Source organism: Mchenga conophoros, linkage group LG18, assembly GCF_057382185.1.
Source record: "Mchenga conophoros isolate Kocher_MC1m ecotype Shallow Benthic linkage group LG18, M_conophoros_male_GT1.1, whole genome shotgun sequence".
NCBI lineage: Eukaryota > Metazoa > Chordata > Actinopteri > Cichliformes > Cichlidae > Mchenga > Mchenga conophoros.
The window spans coordinates 18,924,035-18,944,148 of record NC_140543.1 but is presented as its reverse complement, the minus strand read 5'-3'; the positions used below and the strand labels follow the sequence as shown (position 1 = coordinate 18,944,148).

Genomic DNA, 20,114 nt, shown 5'->3' with positions numbered 1-20,114 from the left:
GGAGTGAGTAGAGGACCCAAGCGCAGACAGAGGTGAGGACACAAAACTGGACTTAAAAAAAGGCGAGCCTTTATTTAGGGCCGAAAACTCACGGAAAAAACAACAACAAAGTAACTGAGGGAAAACCTGAACATAGACTGGGAAACTATGACAAGGGGTATGGGAGATAACACAGACGACGCGACACTGAACACAGCAAGACTGAGGACTAAATACACACATGAGGTGATCAGGGGAAGTGGAGACACATGAGGGGGAACAGCTGATACACATGAACCTAATGACAGGACAGGGAGAGTGAAACTACATATACTGACATTGAATACAGACTTTCAAAGTAAAACAGGAAACATGGAGACTAGACATGACATGAACCAAACATAACCACACAGACATGACTCATGAACCAGGGAGACTAGTACAGGGGGAGATGACATAAACAACTAAGAAACAGGACTACACAGTAATCTAGAAATTAACTAGGTGAACTAAGCTAAGGCACAAATAAATACAAAAGATACATAAACTCAAACACTGGGTCGCTCGACCCAGGACCATGACATCCATCCATCCATGGTCGCGGAGGGACTGGAGCCTCTCCCAGCTACCAACCTGCGACAGGCTGGCGACCTGTCCATGCTGCACACGGCCTCTCGCCCTATGGGAACAAGTTGAAGTTCACTTTTTTTTTGGGCGGGGGGGGGGACATTGCCCCTGCATCCTCTGGACAAAAGAGGAGAGGGATCATCTGACTTTCACATAAAGGTATTAGAGCAACTTATCTAGATCACGTCTTTTTCAGGGATAGCCTTACATATTTGACCAAGACAATGCTAAACTGCATACTGCATACTGGATCTATTATAACAGCGCTGGTTTGTAGTAGAAGAATCCAGGTGGTAACTTGGCCTGCCCACACTCCAGACCCTTTGTGTTTTTGTTCTGTTTTTATTTAGATTTTTCTCAATTTTTTTTTTTATTATTGGGGTTGTGTGAGGCAGATTGCAATTTCTTTAAATGCTTTTTCAAACCCAAGTTGCAGTTGGCTGCTTGTCAGGAGCTCCTCAGAACTGAGCCAAGTGAAAACAAATCTGCACCCATAACCATCCACTATAATAGGTCTGTTTAGTGTTCACTGAACATGAGTTCTTTCAGGTAGAAAAATCAGCAAGGACAGGAATCAATTTATCTAGGAGATTTAAGATTGCAATTTTGCTATCAGTGTGACATTTAGGAAGACTTAGATCAAGTCTCAAGCTGCAAAACAGTAAATGAAGGCAGCAATTATAAAAACTTCACATATTTTAGATTTTTGAGCTCCACAGACAAAAAATGAATACATGTATGTCAATGCATTTTTCTGATTATTCCTTTGTAATCCACTTACAACAATGACCAATAGTGAAAAGGCCTTTTAACCTTTTTCTTGCCAATCATATTTCCCAAATATTGCTTGCGTTCGTGTGTGAAGCCATGCATTTTGCTTTAGTATGTTTAGTTTAAATATAAATATATTTCTACACATTAAAAACTAATCTGGAATAGACTTTTACAAAATGGCAGAAACAATTTTGCAAAATGATGACTCAGGGTGTAACTTTGCTGGGGCGATTGTGGCTCAAGAGTTGGGAGTTTGCCTTATAATCGGAAGGTTGCCGGTTCGAGTCCCGGCTTGCACAGTCTCAGTCGTTGTGTCCTTGGGCAAGACACTTCACCCATTGCCTACTGGTGGTGGTCAGAGTGCTCAGTGGCGCCAGTGTCTGGCAGCCTTGCCTCTGTCAGTGCACCCCAGGTGGCTGTGGCTACAATGTAGCTTGCTGTCACCATATGAATGTGTGCGCCTTGGGGTCCTTAGGGACTAGTAAAGCGCTATACAAATACAGGCCATTTACCTGTGCATGTTTTTGGTTAAATCTTGATGGTGATTACTGTGGATAGGCACACTGTTACAGTATTGTAGCATCTGTATTCCAGCCCAGCATCCAAACGCAAACACTTGAGCACTAGAGTAATGGAGAGCCACAGCAGGACACAGTATAATAGGCAACACTAGAGCCTCTGTGTACCCTCCATGACACTGCTTTCTTTTTGAGTGCCCTCCATATTTAGATGAGGTATTTCATTTGTATTTCCAAATCCAGCAGCAGTGCACCTGCTAAACAGATTGCTTTCCTGACACACTTTTGTTAAGAAGAAGAAGAATATTCATGTTAACCAGTTCTCAATATTTAATTGTTTCAGCGCTTCACTAACTATACTTTAGTCTATCTATCTATCTATCTATCTATCTATCTATCTATCTATCTATCTATCTATCTATCTATCTATCTATCTATCTATCTATCTATCTATCTATCTATCTATCTATCTGAAAAAAAGAATTTTCACAGGAGTCTAGGACTCTATGCAGTCTGGTCTCTAGTCTCTAACTGCAATAACTTCAACTAATATCCTGTACGTTTATACCTTTTGACCCAGGCTTCTTTAGAATGCATCTCCAGTTCATTGAGGTTTGGGGGATGCATTTATACACAGCTCTCTTAAGGTCCCGTTACAACATTTCAGTCTGGTTAAGGTCTGGATATTGACTGGGCCATTAGAACAACTTCATTCTTTTCTTTTTCAGCCAGATTGTAGATTTAATGGTGTGCTTGGGATCATTGACCTGTTGTTTGACATCATTTCAGGAAAGCTTTAGCTGTTTGACACATTTGAGTCTAGAATACATTGGTAAACAGAGGAGTTCATGGTCGACTCAATGACTGCAAGGTTTCCCGGTCCAGTGCCTGCAAAGCTGCCCAGATCAGCCCTCTGCTGCGTCTCCAAACGTCTCCACTTTGGTCTTTTGTACATAAAGGACATTGTTCCAGAAATCTTGTGGTTTGTTTAAATGCAACTTTGAAGATGAAAGCTGTGCTGTCATTTTCCTTTTGGACAGAAGAGGCTTTTTTCTGTCAATCTGTACTATTGTGGACATTTAACAATTGGTTAAATGTTTGCTAATTGGGGCCCTGTAGAGTCTGGGATGTACCACTTTGATGTTTTTGCTGTTACATTGAGTATTGCACAGTCTGACCTTAGGGAAATGTTGCTGAGACAACCAATCCTTAGCAGACTGTGGCATTGTGTTAATTAGGTTATAAGGAACAACAATTTGAGTAGTTACAGTCCAAGACTTTGTTCAATTCATATGTAAATGTCCAACTAAAAGCAATTCAGCTGTTCATACTTTAGACCTGTCATTACATAGACTGTATGCTCAACTCACAGTACAATATGAGAGGGTAGCCTCTTATGTAATCCCTAACCTACCCTTGCTGCCGGTGTGCTTTTTGTTATTATCTTTCCACATTTCCACTCAGTCCCTGTTTCTTCAAACTCACAAATGCATTGTCATGTTTGACCAATTTTGAAACATTTCTCACATGATAGCGCACTCATCTTCTTTTAACAATGCTAAATGGACTGTGTGAAAATGTGTACTTGCATTACTCTGCTACTCAGTGTTGCATCTCCAACGCGGCTAACTGAGAGATGACGGTGGCTCCAAAATAACAGTTATTCAGACTAAATTCTTTCAGTCACTTCTACTGTTCTTTAATGTTTCTCATTTTTCCTGGATCACAGTTGAGGAGCTGGCAAGATAATATGTAAATGAGCCTTATCATTTTTTTTTTATTGAATCCTCAACAAAAATTGTAAGACTTCTTCTTTTAGAATCAAACCTCAGACGTTGAGGTTTCAAGGAAACCAGACAGAGAGAGAGAGAGAGAGAGAGAGAGAGAGAGAGAGAGACTCCATGATTAGGAAAAAACAATATAAGAAGCATTTTGACAGCAAAGGACGGAAGTAAACAAGCGAAACAAGAAAAAAAGTTTTTTATAGCTTAAAGGAAATGTTCTTTTGCTCACTCACGATGCGTTTGGGATGAGGTAATTGTCTGGACAGTTAGCTGGTGTCAAACCCTCAGCATGCTACTATGTGTATGCATCATCCCATAGCGAATTAAATTACTATAACAGCATAGCCTAAATGGGCTTCCTGCGAGCTGCGCGCACACCCACATGCTTTTCACCTTGTGTGAGCCGTGGCGAGGGGAATGTGCGTCTGTGAATCAGATATGAGACTTTTATGAATTTATTTCAGCGAAGAAAATGCGAGGGACGGCTATTAAGTGCTTCCTGTGTTGATTCACATCCTGAATATGTTTTAAAGGGGGGAAAAGTCAGTAAGGCACAGACTAATGCATTCAGAGGTGAGACATCTCAATTTACTGTAAAAAGACAGAAACTACCTTTCCATAAACACCACCGGATAGGATGCTGTTGAAATATAAGCTCGCTTGCTTTCCCTCAATTATTTATTAAAGGCATATCGCACCTAAGTTTAAAACCAAACTAAAGATTTGTGCCAGTAACGTCACAGACTTTGGTCACTTCTAAAATTGCAGTTTAATGGTTGTGTGGAGAAAAATTCTCATTTCAACGAAGTGCTTCATGCCAGACAAACAATGATAGACGTGCGTAATTCATCAGGTGCCCGGGTCGTGTTGTGCGTTGCGCTCTCTCGTGGATATCCGTGGACATAATGCTCAGTTCCATCAGTAAACCGGAGCTTTCGGAACATGGGGTGTTGAACGCAGCGTCCGTTCGCCTGGCACCTGTTGCTTATTACATTTAGAGCTGGCCCGTTGGGGATTTAACGACCGCAGCATTCACCTCACATCAGGACCATGTCAGAGGGGCAAACTGATTCCAACTCCACTGGGTACTATTTTGGCAATGCCTCCACTAGAGTCCAGAGCAGCTTCGTCTTCTCGGGACCCATGATTGTCATTTTAATGGTGATGATGGTGACTTTGGTTGTTGTGATAGTTTTGGGCAACGCGCTCGTCATCTTGGCATTTAAAGTGGACAAGAGTTTGAGGAGACAGTGCAATTACTACTTCCTGAATCTAGCAATATCCGATTTTCTTGTAGGTAAGTCCAAGCGCAGTCTGCCTTGCAGAGCATGGAATATCAGACAAGCTAGTGAAGTTGATATGATAAAATGCACATATTAACTTAACATGTTTTGATGTGATGCAATCTGATAGCATATGATCCATGCGTGAATATTCGATGATATGTAAAGTTTTGAAATTCCCACAGTATTTTAGTGATAAGGACCTGTTTCTTATGGCTTTCATTCTCCCTGCAATGGAGATGGCTGCTAATAGATACCTGTGCACTGATTGACTGGAGCTAGATTACAAGATTAAATAGCTGCTAATCAGTTAAATGAATGTGACTGACAATAAATAATCAGAGAGCTTGATACATTTTTCATTTGGCAAGGGCGAATTTTGCCTCATTTATAAGCACTTCTCTTTCACATTTACAGTTTAATCTGCTTTATTAGAGAATGCAAGCAGTATAGAAACAGTCATGCAGAAATGTTGTAATAACATTTAAATATATATTTAAAGTGTTCTTTAATTATCCACCACCATAACGTCTCCTGTAAAGACATATTTTATGTTAGCAAGTGTATTGTGGTATATTGATAATCTGGTTACATGTTTTCCTCCCTAAAGAAATGAAAATATACTAAGTATTGTTATTTTTGCTTTGGTTTCTGCTCCCATTACATCATCACTATTTCTCTAGGAGCATTTTGCATCCCGGTGTACATCCCCTACATCCTCACAGGCAGGTGGACGCTGGGTCGAGGACTGTGTAAGCTGTGGCTGGTCATGGACTACCTGCTTTGTTCGGCGTCTGTCTTCAGCATTGTTCTCATCAGCTACGACCGCTTCCTGTCAGTCACCAGAGCAGTGAGTGGAATATGTCGTGGAATTTGCCATGCTCACAGATGTCAAAAATAATTTAAGGGACTCTGACAGAACAAAATTAACTCCCATATTTGTAAAGAATAATATTGTCGCCCTCTTTCTGCTATTCACCCATTTATCTATTTGAATGAGTCTTTTAAAGGGTAATATTAAATGTTTAAAATCTCACTTATTTGCAGATACACCAGTGTTTATTCTTCCACTGTGTGGCTTAGTTTCCAATGAATCTCCCAGGTCATCGGTAGGGGCAATCGAAGCTCAGTCTCCCAAATGTGCCCATCTGCAGAGGTTAATCATTCCTGACCCGTTCAGGCCCAGCGCCACCGCTAATTATAGTTTTTCCACATGATGAAGATAGAAAAAAGTTGCGTTATGACTTTGGGACAAACTGGGCTTCAGAAAATATTCAGTATACAATAAATCACTGTCAAAAAAATTGTTTAATCTTAAAATCTGCTTTATTGCCACTCAGTAATTAATTGATTTTTCCCCCCTCTAAAACATAGAAAGACAATGGTACATCACTGCTCCTGTATATACTCTATCTCTTCCTGCTTTGGAACACACTTTCTGAGGAGAATTTTTTCTGAAGACGTTAGCCCCATTTAGCCTGTTGTCGGGGCTTGTCTGTGCCTTACACAGCTGACTGTGTCCTACAGATATGTGCGATAACTCAAAGGTGGGACAAGGCTTGGCATAGTGGACAAAGAGAGGGCTCTGTTTCCTTTCAGAAAGGAAACACTTAACATCAGAGCAATGAATACAAATAACACCGGAGAGAAAGAGGGTCTTCTTTAATTAGCAAGCTTTGATCATAGAGATCCTCCTCCGTACCATGGTCGTTCCAACCTGAAGAGATCAATCGTAGTAGAAACAGGCCACCGGCAGCCAAGCAACATTTTCCTAAAAGCATTTTTCTCTGAACATGGAAAGACAAAGGGTCAGCAGCAGTCACAGACAAAGTTTGTCTTTGAAATGAAAAGATGTAGACAAATACTGACTGTTAAATAGATCAAATGTCAACACATTTCTAAAATTCTAATAGCAGTGTCAGAGAGAAAACAACGTAATTAATGAGCTAGTTTGGAATGTAAGAGGGAGTTTGCCTACTAAGATCTTAGAAAGAATTTAACAAAGTTTTCTTTAAATAAAAAAGACAGATTTACGAGTGTAGAGTCAACATGCCTCATGTTAACACTATATGTCTTAACTGATTAACATGTATAGCTGAGGGGCCATGTTCATGTCATACAAATTTATGCAAACAAAAGTGAAATCATCTTTCATATTATTTGCAGAAGGTCTTGAGTTAATCAGAAAGACAGAAGGTGACAAACGTGTGTGCTCAGAGATGCTGCGAGCTGGGCAAGAATGTGGGCAGAGACATAGGATGTGACACTAATTGAGACAAGTGGTGATAAGGGGTACTTCACTGACTTTTGTACTGCACATTGTTACATTGATGTTCTCATTATGTGTTTATTTGGTCTTTCCATCAGTATACTATGACGGTTGATAAATATAGTACTGTACAAAAGTGGTGAGTCATCCCTCATCTTTTGGGGAAATAGATGTGGTAAATTATTTAAACATGTGCAAACGTGCACGAAAAAAGCATATCAGGCAAAAATAGAGTTTGTACAATTCTAACATGCATGAAAGTCAATATTTGGTAGGTTCACAGTCTGTTAGGCAGCTTTCTTGTCTTTTCTTTAAGCAGTCTTCAGGAATACTTTTCCAGGCTTCTTCAAGAACACCCAAAGCTCTTCTTTGGATGTTGGCAGCCTTTTGTTCTCTTCTTTGTCAAGATGATCCCACACTGCTTCAGTAATATTAAGGTCTGGGCCTCAGATCATGACTGATAGCGGTCCATTATGTGTTTTTCTATCCAGGTGTGCTTTTACTGCATTGGCAGTGTGTTTGGAATCACTGTCATGCTTAAAAATGAAGTCATTTCCAATCAGATGCTTTTCAGATGGTATTGCATGGTGGCTCAAAATCTTGCTGTACTTTTCTGAGTTCACAATTCAGCAGTTTTGACAAGATTCCCAACACCACTGGCTAGAACGCAGCATCAAACCATGGTAGAGCCTCTCCCCTTGTTTTACAGATGGTTCTAGACACTCACTTTTTTACCTCTCGCCTGGCATCCTCTGTATCTACTGATGGCAATTCAAACCAAATTTTTAAATTTGGATTCATCACTCAGTAAGAGCTAAGAACTGAAGCCCAGTTTTTGTGTAATTTGGGATACATTATTTTTTCCCTGTTTCCATTCCTTAAGAAGAGCTTCTTAACAGCGACCGTTCGACCGACATGACCTTAAGACAATCTTCACCTGCTTTGTAATCCTGCACTTCTCTTTCTGTGTCCTCCTCTTGTCCAGTTTCCTTTTTTTCTATAACTCTTAAATGAAAATAAAAATGATCAGGTAAAAGACTGGGCTGAAAACGAATCAAAAAGCAGGCAGTGTCCAAAGAAAAACTTTGAAAGATCTTCACAAAGTCTGGAAAACTATTTCCAAGATCAACTTAAAAATGACAACAAACTCTGGCTCTTTGCAAGTTAAAAATAAAGGTGTTGGTGTTGAAGGGTTTCACCATCTGACTCTAATCTTACAGACACAGTGACCATAATTACTGCCTATCATTAGCTGAAGCAAGACAGTGAATTGTAAAATAGTGTTTTTAAAAAAACTAAATAAATTTTTGGATACAACTTAGGGGAAAAATGTATTCTTTTGCTGTACTCTCACATTATTGAGAAAAACAAATACTACTTGGTACTTAAAAAACTATTTTACTAAATATTATTAACATTGCAGTATATAAAACAGTTACATTAAACCCCACTCTGACTAGATATTCATAGACGCTGCACACTTATTCATGCATGACTAAAGCAGCTCAGTTTAGAAGGGCACTCAAAGGGCTCATCCTCTGCCAAGCCAGTGAAAATGATCTGGATCTGTACCAAATTTCAATGTTTTCTTCCTACGGCCATTCTACACCTCTCCACCACATTGTAGTTTTGATAGTTTTTAAACTAATCTTGACAAACCTTCAGACAGAATGACAGATAAAATTTGCACTTGTTTTGGCGATTTAGTAGTAAATTATGAAGAAAATAGGCTAAAAATTTGGAGAACAATACTAAGTAGTGACGGACATTTCTTCTTCTTTTTAAACATAATAATTTTTCAGTCTAGTTTCACTTGTAATTTATTATCAAGAATATTGTGAATGTGAGAGTTAGGCTGTAATATGACCTTTTTCATATTGTGTCCTTCTTCTAAAACTGCATTATACAGCCAGAAAGCCTCATCCTCCAGTATTGCTGCAGTAGCTAAACAACCATTTGCAAATATGTCTACAATAACTGACTAATTGAGTGTCTTTACCCTGGCAGGATTTCTAAAGTATATTTCCTGATTTATGTATGTATTTACTGCAGGTAAGCTACCGTGCCAGACAGAGCATGACTCATCAAGCCATAATCAACATGACTGCAGTCTGGGTGCTAGCCTTTGTCCTCTATGGCCCTGCTATCATATTCTGGGAGCTGGTGGTGGGCAGAAGCCGTGTGCCAAAGGATGAGTGCTTCGCAGAGTTCTATTACTCTTGGTACTTCCTGCTGAGTGCCTCTATGCTGGAGTTTTTTTCTCCTTTCATCTCTGTGGCTTTCTTCAACCTCAGCATTTACCTCAGTATACGCAGGAGGAGGCTGCACAGCAGGGAGGCTCAGCTTCACCTTCAAGCAAGTGAACCCGCCTCTGCCCAGGGGGAAGGTATCCCCCTGTCCCACAATTGGGGGTTTGGGATAAAACTGGCTGTAAGAGGCTCTATCAACTCCCAGACATCCTCTCCTGGTTTGGGTAAGCTAGATGCCTCAAACAGCAGGGCAGCCCATCCTAGCCGTCTGTCCAGGGATAAGAAAATTGCTAAGTCTCTGGCCATCATAGTATGTGTGTTTGCCATCTGCTGGGCACCGTACACCCTACTGATGATCATCCGTGCTGCCTGCAGAGGGCGATGCATCCAGCATCACTGGTACGAGGTCACCTTCTGGCTCCTGTGGCTCAACTCTGCTATTAACCCATTCCTCTACCCGCTGTGCCACAGTAGCTTCCGCAGGGCCTTTAGCAAGATTCTCTGCCCAAAGCGGCACACTACTCCCCCATCATCTGTCCTACGCACTGGCCAGTGACAAACTGATGCCTGTGGATGGATGGTGATGAACAATGCGCCTGAACTGTTGATGGATGTGTTTATAAACCGTTGAAACCAATCTGTGCACCATAGTTTGTTATATAGAAAGTAACTCACAGTTTTCAGTTGTGTTTTTCAGCATTTGGAAGTTCAAGATTTTTGCTGCAAAACATATCAGAATTTAGCAATCAGTTTTCCTGTGTTCAGCCAAAGGATGTGTTAAGAGGCATAGAAATATCCCCAAATGTATTTTGATAAGAAGCTGGAGAAGGAACTGAAAAACTATTAGCAGTGTTATGTCAGTTGTTGAATATGAGGAAGAAAAAAATCACGAGGAGGTGAAACACATATACACAAATATAATGCAAAAACCCCCAAACATTGCAATATAATCTGCAAGCTTACGTGTCAGTGAAATATTGTCAAGCAATTCATTTTATTGGCACATTAATTGTCTTTTTTAATTAAGCAACAGGTAAGATAGATAGATTATTTTGTGTGAGAATAAATATATTTAAAGGGTTTCCTCCACTGTGGCCAGAGCTTAAATAAACAGATCACTATCACCCTCTACTGTCAGAAGGTTTACTGCTCCTGTAATGCCAGAAGCACAGTGAGGAAAATACAAAGTGCCATTAGGTTCAAGTGTGCAATTTTAAAAATGAGATCTGCTTTTAAAGCCTATATTTAAGGTAAAATGTTATATATTAGTGATGGATTATATATGCCCAAACCCCCATTTTTACTGTGATTACCATGTGTATATATCTGTATGTGCCACTAGATGTCACCATTAACCTTTATAGTTTCCTTTGAGTGCAAAGCTTTATGAAGTGAAGTCGGCCAGTCAGTTTACTGTAAACTGCATATAGCAACTTTAAAATTTTAAAAACCTAATCAGTAGCAGTATGTTCTGTGCTCTGGCTAATGTTAAATAGAGTCACCGTGTGATGTAATGCTATTGGTGCTATAAATGCTATATATTTGTGCAGCTGTAATAGTTACTATTAGTGACGGCTCGTATGTGATCTTCTTGGCTCATAGGAACCGCACTGTATTAAACATCAGCTTTTTTCCTTTTTTAAAGAATGAAAGCAAATATAAAAACACGTGTCTTTAACTGGCTCATGATCTTTATGCAGGCGTGGAGTGAAATAAATAAAAGTTTCTCTCTGCGTTGTGTTGTAAATGACCGCCGTGTGCCCTGTAGTTGCTGTCTACTTGATGGCTAATTGGGTCAGCGCCAAATGCAGTGTGGACTTTGTTTGATGTGCAGATGAAATGCTGAGAGTGCGATTCCATTTTTGTATTGTTCCCCAGTCTGATAACGTTTGATTTGATAGATTAAATGAGTCCTTTCCAGATGTAGACTTGTTAGACCTGTAATTACGCCATCATGTTAGATAGTGAGGTTACATTTGCAGGTGCCTGGGTCCCACAGGGGACTTACATTTCTCAAATTGTTGCTTTTGCCTGTGTGCACATCTGGGCCCCTGGTCAGGTGCTGGGAATAAGGGCACAGCTGCAGGGAAGTGGCCTCTGCCTACTCCCCCACAACCCCCACCCCAAACCAACCCACTCTCTCTCTGCCCGTGGCGTGTTGGGGGGGGGGGGGGGGGATGGGGGGGCAGAAGCACACTTCTGACCAGAGGGATGCAGGCACGTTTCCCTCGGGAGGGCAGAACTGCATTTATCAGCAGAATGGCGAGGCTGGCTTTACTCTCTGTTTATTTGAATGCGACAGCAAGAACGTTTTTTACTGTGGAGCACTTGCACTGTGTACAGTTATATTAAGAGGCGTACTGCTATTGATTTTGTTGATAGATTGAAATGTCATGGCTTGTGTGCCAAACCAATTGGGGATCATGCCAGCTTAAATTGGTCTAGGAGAGGTAGCGCCATGGGAAATACAGATGAGAGATAATAATTACGAACACATAGAAATGTGTGTTCACGTGGCTCTTAATCCCACCATGTCTGTGTTGTGTGTTAATGGTGGCTGTTTGTGACCCCAAGCAACGTGTTGTGACCTCAAATGGAGCACACCTGTACCCCTTAAGTTTATAGAGCCCCATTAGCAGAGATCAGTAGGTGATCAGAGGGGGGAGAGGGCCTTTTTAACTTCCCCATGAGGGTCTTTGAATAGTAAACTCTTAGAGCTCCTCCTGTAGCACTTTGTTGGAGTGATTTAATGCTGGAATCTCTTGTTTTCAAACTGGATAATACCAAAGAGACTGTAAAAGGTGGCAGATGTGGTATGAAGCAACGGTAATATGTGGCAAAAGCTACAGGCACTCTTTACAACGTAGAGCCAATATTCTACAGTTTTGTTATTTCCAGGGTAAAGCTGGAATGTAAAAGTAAACCTGCAGACAGCATCACACACTTTATCATGACAGGTCAAAAACTGCAACCACACTAGTGAATGCATCATGGTCCTCCACCTCATTCTGTTCTGAGCTAACTAATTGTAAACCCCAGTTAATATTTCATGATGTAATCAAAAATACACATATAAAAAGGCTAATTCTGCTTGATTTTTTTTCTTTTTTTTTTGCTTTCGTTTTCCCTCAGCTTTTTCCTGCAGTGTACTTCCTGACTAGAGATTAAATAATTCCATTGGAATCCTCTTAGGATGGGTTCCCAGCACTTGGCAATTAAACAATTACATTTAATCAGCATGGGGCGACGCTTCAAGTCACCCTCATTTCAGACGTTGATTAAAAGCAATTCTGCAGTGGTTATTGCTGTCGACTTTCGAAACTGCGGTTCACTTAGGTTTACTGCAACTGTGGGGTCAGGTTGGATAGCAATATGGCAGGTTCACTGGTGGTCTAGAGCTGTATCTGCCTCTGGTGCGTGAAACTGTAACGACAGAACTCATGGCAGACCTTATATTGTCCCATAAGTCGGAGCTAGTTAGATTACTTGGAGACATTTTGACCCTGCAGCTAAGAAGACTCACTGAACAATGGAAGGGAGAGGGGCATTAAGTTATGCATGTGGGAGTATAGATGTTTGAGTGTGTGCACGCTTCATTTTCTATTATGTGTCTATACGCGGCTGTTTCTTTTTGCATCTGCATTTAAGTCCATTTGGCTCGAATGAAATGCATCTCGACACGTGCAATTTCATCATGCTATGCAATAACACCTCCCTCTGTGATGGCAAACAAGCTGCGAGAGGGCAGAGGAGGTCGTTGCGAGAGCTGTATTTTGACATTAGGCTTGAGTGAAAGCGCGCTACGTGGCACGGTGCTGGAGCCGACTATCGTCTTTGCTGTGCAACACAGATGAGTAGTGATGGATACCCGCCCCCCTCATGTGAAACCCAGGTGCCCCTGTTTCATAAGGCGCCCCACTGGCTCTCCAGCCCTCTTAATTAGCGGCTTCCATCAGCTGGCACCCAGGCCTTCAAGCACCAGTCGCTGGCCTCTGCTGCTGAAGGAATCTAGTTCACTCCAGATCTTTAGCTTGTCTAACAGATGAATGCATGGGCGGTCTAAATAAGAGGCATCAAGGTTTTTTCGTAAACCTGTAAATCATCAGTGAATGTTCCTGGTATCTAGATCAAATGCTGCTGGAAGGAGCAAAAATACTGTTGAATGCATTACTCGCTGTGCTTTTTTTGTTGTTGTTGTTAAATATGGGTAAGTGTGTGAATAGGCCATGAGCTGCACATATATTTTAACAAGACATTGATGATTTTTTTAATATGATGAAGTCAAATATAGATAAAAGTTTCACCAGGATGGCGAATGCAGCTTTTTTTTTCTTTCTGTGCAGTATCATAGCAGCGCTGTAACAATAGTCTCTTCTAATGACATTCCCCCAGTAACTTCTTGCCTGTATGAATCTCAGGGGGAAAGCGCTACAAAAAGCGATAATTACATGAAATATACATAGTGAATAAAGGGAGCATGTTTACATAACCAGGCCCATAAATATCTGACTGAGAAGACATTGTTCTCCAACTTCTTTTAAGCTGATCTCTCAGGGATGCCATTTTAATGACATGATGGTTTAAAGAGATGCTGCTCCATCTCGTTCCATATTTAATTAACTTTTGCTTTTCTGACGCAGAGGAAAAAAACAGAATAAAGAACGCGTGATAGAGACAAACACGCACGATAGCGAGGAGACAATAACAAATAGCTCGGAGAACAGAGAAGGGAGGCACAGGGAACACGAGCGGAGACCTTGTCATGCTTTTGTGAGCTGTTTACAATACAAGAGATGCAAAGCAAGAGGAGGAGTGGTGGAAGACGAACAGCCAGGAAGACTGACATGGGTGAGAGAGGGTGAGAATAAATGATGAAAAGACGGGAAGGGAATGAACGGGATGCTCCAATGTAAAGGGGGGGGGGGATAGGGATAGAGACAAAATAAGAAGAAAGAGAAGAAGAAGAGGTAAAAAGTGTGGAACACTGGAGGATTGAAGCCATTATTCTTACAAACAAGCAAACGAGAGCAAAATGAGTAGAAAATATGAAGCAATGTGTTTTGCTAAAATTCAACAAAAATAAAGCAAAAAATAAAGATGATCCTTTTTAAAAACAATAAATTCATATTGCTCTACATTCTCCTTCTGCACATTTACTTTATGCACACACACACACCACTATTTGCGCCATGTGTTCATTAAATAAACCCAAACTGCAAATAGTCCTGCTCATTAAAAATGTTAAAAACATGTTAAGAAGTGCAGATATTTGTGCTGACATTGCTGCACACTATTCCATAAAAGTAGACCATTCGAACTAGTTGCAAAAAACAAACAAAGAAAAAAAACCCCAAACTGAATAACTTGACCAATGATGTGTTCTGGCACTTACATACAATGCACTCATCCCTCCTCTCTGTTAGGCAGTGTCTTTTCCATTTTTACTGTCAGCTGTATACAGTGTACCCTGCATTATTGATAGTTTCTTTCCCTTTCCCCTCCTTTTGTTCGACTCTTCTCTTGTCCTCATATCATCACACCAGCCACACTGGCTTTAGAGCCTGGAGAGTTGCAGTAAATCTGACCCCGCCTGGTCTATTTTTTATTGCTTGGCGTTTAATACATTTTTGAAAATCCTAGCCCATCTAGTACCTTGTCTATTTCAGGTGTCTGTCTTGGTGAGGCAAAAGGAGATGACTGGAGGGGGATACTCACCTTCACTTCTCCCTGTACAGGAAGCAGGGGGATCATTAGAAGGGGCTACAGAGGAGGAAAGAGTGTGAGTGTATTTGTTTATCTATACATGCATTTCCTGCGTGACAAACTTTGCTTCCCACTTTTTCCTGTCCTGTGACCCAGGACAGGAAAAATAGCTTGGAAATTTCAATTGTGGTCCTTAATTATGCCCAATGAAGCTCTTTTTCCATTCAAACATTTGCTGAAGAAAAGTCTTTAAAGTAACTTCACTCTGAGGAAGACAACATATCATTTCTGTTGTTTATTTTCCTTTTCTCATTACTTTCGTGGCATTTCAAATAAATAGAAACAGGGTGTTCACAAGCTTACACAGGAAATGCTCAAACAATAACAGAGGCCGTGGCGCTCTGTCCATAAACACCCTGGCAGAGCTACACGCTGAGGTTGAGGCGTCCATTTTGCTGACACAGTTCTGAAGTGAAAAGATGGCTCTCTGGATGTGAAGTGCCGGTGTGAGAGATTGGGTTACCTCAGACACTCCCAGCGGATCTCCCGGCCAAATGGATCTGGATCTCACGCTTGGGCACACATATTGAATGCCATAAGAGGTCTCTGAGGTCTCCTTCAGTGGGAGGAATGTGCAGCCTAACAATGTGGAGTTTTCACCAAACTAAATTTTGCACCAAAGAAGAGCAATAGCAAGGACACTGGAACACAAGGGACGAGCACTGAATGCATACTTAGATTTGTGTGGGTTTGTCCATACAGGGGGAGAAATGACACATTTTGAGCTTCCTGGAGTGCAGCACATTGCACAGCCTCAGTAAGCTCTCTTAATTCTTTAATATAGTCCTTACACAGGCTGACACTTTTACTCCAGAGGACTAAGGGTGTGTGGCTGTCGAATAGAATAGGAAAACAAAACAAAAATCAAAATCAAAAACAACAGCGCCAAAAAAAGAAATCCCATTTTACACATCCCGGACAAGAACAATGCCATTTCAGCGACTCCCAAACATCTGGCCCGATTGCCCAGTTCCACTAAGGACCGGCCAGGCTCTGAGCAGCATTGAGTGCCACTTGCACTGAGGTTATGTTCGGTACGACGACACCGCAGAGGATCAGCCAGGCTAAGTTATCTCTGAACAAGTCATCCATTCTGCTGCTTTCTGATGGAAGAATACTTGGGGGCTGTGTAATTATATTGCTTTAAATGAACCCATGAGAACCCCCCTGCCAAAGCGCCCACAAAGTCTCACACACTTGGGCGAGTGTCAAAAACACAACGTGTGTAGCTGCGCGCGTGTGTGTACGTTTTGCTGCTTAGGCTGGCGTTAAAAGGGAGGCCGCAGTGGTTCTGATACGCCTCACAAGTGAATTTAATTAAATCATAAATATGAGCTGGAGGCCGCCACCCAATTTAATGTAATGGATGATGTGGGCCAGTCCATCTCTGGCAAAGCAAAGTTTTGGACCTGTTCAAATGCCCTTGAAGCTTATTAAAAGTGCCTGGCACAGGGAGATGCTAGCAAAGTTGTTTAATGGATGCCCAGCTTGCATTTGGTATGACAGTTAATGCTGGGATGTACCACTTTCGATTAGGATGAGGGGTTGCATCTTCATTGTGAAAGTCAGTCATTGTGTGAGGCCCTGTCCACAATCCCCAATATGTTAATGTTGTAAAACCTAATGTGCATTTCATGTTGTGCATGTTTAGGAAAAGCTGAATTATACAGATGTTTGATAAAATTCTCAGATCTTGTGATTGTGATCATGGCACAAATTAGCTTAAATCCCAATCCAAGGGATCGCATCCTTGCTTTTTTATATATTCTGGTCTTAATGGATCAAAATAACATATAAGCGTGTTTTTTTCCTCCTATTGTTCTTATAACACAGTTAAGTATGCAGTGTTTTTAGATACAGTACAACTCGAAAGCCGTATCCACTGTTTATTTCAAATGAACCATCACTTTTCAGTCTTGTTACTCACCACAGTTAAAGTGCTTTGAGCTGCAGCGCTGAGCCTTTTCAAAACAAAACTGAAAGCTTCAACAAATGTTATGCTGCTCGTGTGTCACCGCTGATGAATCATCTACTGAGACAGACAGATGTTGTTGCGCGGGTTTTGTCCCATTCGGCAAAGGCAGAAGAATCTTTTCCTCTGTCCCCCGGAGTGCTGGAGGCTCCCTAAATAGACCCAGCGCAAGGGTGTGTAGAATGGGACCGCACAGGGTGATGGGTAATGGAGTCATTAATAACACAGACCTCCCTTAAGATGCTCAGATGTTCGTTAGTGTGAGCCACGAGGGAGGGAGAAAAAATAGGATGCAATTTGATACAATGAAAAAAAAAAAAGCGGTGTAAGCATCTGATGATGATCCTGTTTATGCTGTCATAGGTCTCGTCTGATGGGTTAATTGTGTTCTCGCTCACTCACACACACACACACGCACACACACACACACACACACACTCACACGCACACACCAACACATTAACATACAGACTGTTAAGATGGAGGGACATGGAGTCCATTTCCTCATACAGTTTTTAATATTTCCATCACATGTGCAACACAAAAAAATGAGGTCTGCCAAATACAGAACTCCATATTTGTACAATACATTTTAATAACATCGGAGATAACTGTCTTTTTGCCGCAGGAGATGGTGATTTCCTGTAAACTGCGTACGAACGATTCTCGATCAAAATGTCAAAACATTAAAGTTTCATACAAAAGTGCATCTCAGGTTCAATGAATGCAAAACATTTACATAACAGAATGGATTAAAGTTGTGTATGATGCCACAGTGGCTTCCAGCTTGAGCAGAGAGCAATGGGACACTGCAAAAAAATTTAAAAAAGTTAAAGAAAAAAACAAAATAAAAACACAACAACAAGAAAAAGTACTTGGGCACTCTCCAGGAGAGCCAGGGATGGAGTTTTGCAACCACGGTAAATCCCGTGACAGACCGAAATTGTGTTCAGCGTTCATGATCCCAAATTCAACTGGATTTACTTCCCCCATTGTGAAAAAAAAGAGAACAAGTAGAGATAACAAAACATAAACAAAAAAAAATTATTCCAGTAATCTCCAGGCTTGAACGAGCAGTAAACATTAATAACAGAAATGTACAGGTTGAATCAGTGGGCTGGAGATTTCCCCACGCTCTGAGAGCCACATGGGAGTTTCGCGCCTCTGTTCATGAGCCAACAGAAGGAGCTAGCCTTTTCCAAATCTGTGTCACTGCGTTTGCATATATCAGCATCTTGTCCTCTGTCCTGTTTTTTCTGTTCTCTGGGATGATTTTTTAATTTATTTTTTTTCCTTTTCACCTCTCGTCTGAACTCCAGCGCAGGCAGTGGAGATTAGTCGCACCACAGTTCACAGCTGGTCCTCTGGCAGCCATATTAGGACGAACACACAGACAAGGTTTCAGCCTACGCTGGTGAATCGAGCTTTTTTTTTTCACCCAATAATGATTGACCATGTCAGGATACAGAGTGACGTACTGCGCAGTAGGAGTGGCACTGATGAAAAGAGTCTTCCTGACAACACTCACCAGTTCCTACAGCTTCCTATGCTCTCAGTGGCACCCTGTTTCTCCTTCAGTCCCATCTGGTCTGACTGACAATGTAATGAATATTTTTTTCTTTCCCTCCCTCCCTCCCTCTTCTCTGTCTCTCATTTTTTTTTTTGGACAAACATTTTGAACTGTACATCGGCAAATACTGTATAAGATTGCAATATAGCTGTAGTTAAGCAACACATGAAGAAGTCTATGTACAAACAAGTTGGCTTTTTCTTTATTTCTGAAATAATGGTTAGTAAAGTAGGCCTACTGAGAGGTTTCTTTTTTGTTCTCCCCCCCCTCCTTCTTTTATTTTCTTTGCTTTGCTTTTCTTTTTTCTTGCTCTGGCATCGTTTCTTGTGGTGTAACTGAAAATTTCAGTGCAAGACAGTCAGTGGGAAACTGCACTGACGGTAATTGGCGGTCGGGCATAATTCTGTGCGTCATGTGATCCTTGTTCTCGGCCACGGCGCTGAGCTTTGCCATGTTAGCTGCTGTGCTGAGTCAACGTGTGGTTCTGCAAGGACACAAAAAGAAAGAGGGAAAACATTATGATGGCATACACCGCAAAAACAGAAATCCAAAAAAAAAAAAAAAAAAATCCTTCCCCTTCATTAAAAAGACATAACAAAACCTCCTTATATGGCTGTAGATGTTCTCAAAGCTTACAGTTCTGTTTAAATTCGATGATCCAGACATGAGCACTGCCGTGTGGTCATCTCAATGTTTGAATATCATCGTCATTCCCTTCTAATTAACTTGCAAGGAAGTCAAATCGGTCTGTAGATCAATAGTAGTCAGCTTTGGGCCCATACCACAGTTAAATCTCAGACACATAAGACCACTGACCGATAACATCCCACCCTGCCTGTCCAATCAAAAGCGAATCCATAACAACACACTGACAGACCCGATGGAATATCATCCTTGGAGTTCTGTCTGTCCGCTGACTACGTGCATTAAGCATGCTGTAAATGTACCCCCAAAAAAGGAATACTTCACACGCAGATAAGGCCTCAGAAGATTTGATCCTCCACACTTCTGTAAGTCTCTAACTGTGCACAATTCACTATGACAGGATAACAAGCTGACAATATCGCACTGTTGTGCTGTATCTTCCAAAATTATGCAAGCACACACACAGACCGTCGAGAGTGGTTGTAGTGTTGCAGCTGTGCCAGGTTCTTTAAAGGGAGTGTGGACCAGGGGGTGTGTAACTGGTGTCCCTGGTGGGCTGAATCCAGGTCATCTTTTGAAGTGACTGCTAATCCCTTTAATGCAAACTACATGCCCCACTTGCTGTGCTCTGTTTAAAACACAGCCTTGGACTCTCTAAACTGGCATGGACTAGACACACCT

General features: G+C 41.3%; 2 protein-coding genes across 4 annotated transcripts in view; one reads left to right on the top strand and one right to left on the bottom strand.

The window, feature by feature from the left end:
- The first annotated feature begins 4,708 nt into the window (after positions 1-4,708).
- On the top strand, positions 4,709-11,157 carry LOC146553583 (histamine H3 receptor). Its single transcript, XM_085254033.1, has 3 exons — positions 4,709-4,979; positions 5,649-5,815; positions 9,287-11,157. The coding sequence occupies exons 1-3, from the start codon at positions 4,733-4,735 to the stop codon at positions 10,037-10,039; spliced, it is 1,167 nt and encodes a 388-aa protein (XP_085110159.1). The 5' UTR covers positions 4,709-4,732; the 3' UTR covers positions 10,040-11,157.
- A 6,556-nt stretch (positions 11,158-17,713) lies between these two features.
- Positions 17,714-20,114, bottom strand: part of LOC146553582 (zinc finger protein 521-like) — an 88,615-nt gene continuing 86,214 nt past the window's right edge. For all 3 annotated transcript variants that reach the window (XM_085253472.1, XM_085253474.1, XM_085253473.1), the window contains one exon: positions 17,714-19,272. In XM_085253472.1, the coding sequence (XP_085109598.1) occupies positions 19,243-19,272 (30 nt within the window). In that variant the 3' untranslated portion in view covers positions 17,714-19,242. The remainder of the gene's footprint in view (positions 19,273-20,114) is intronic.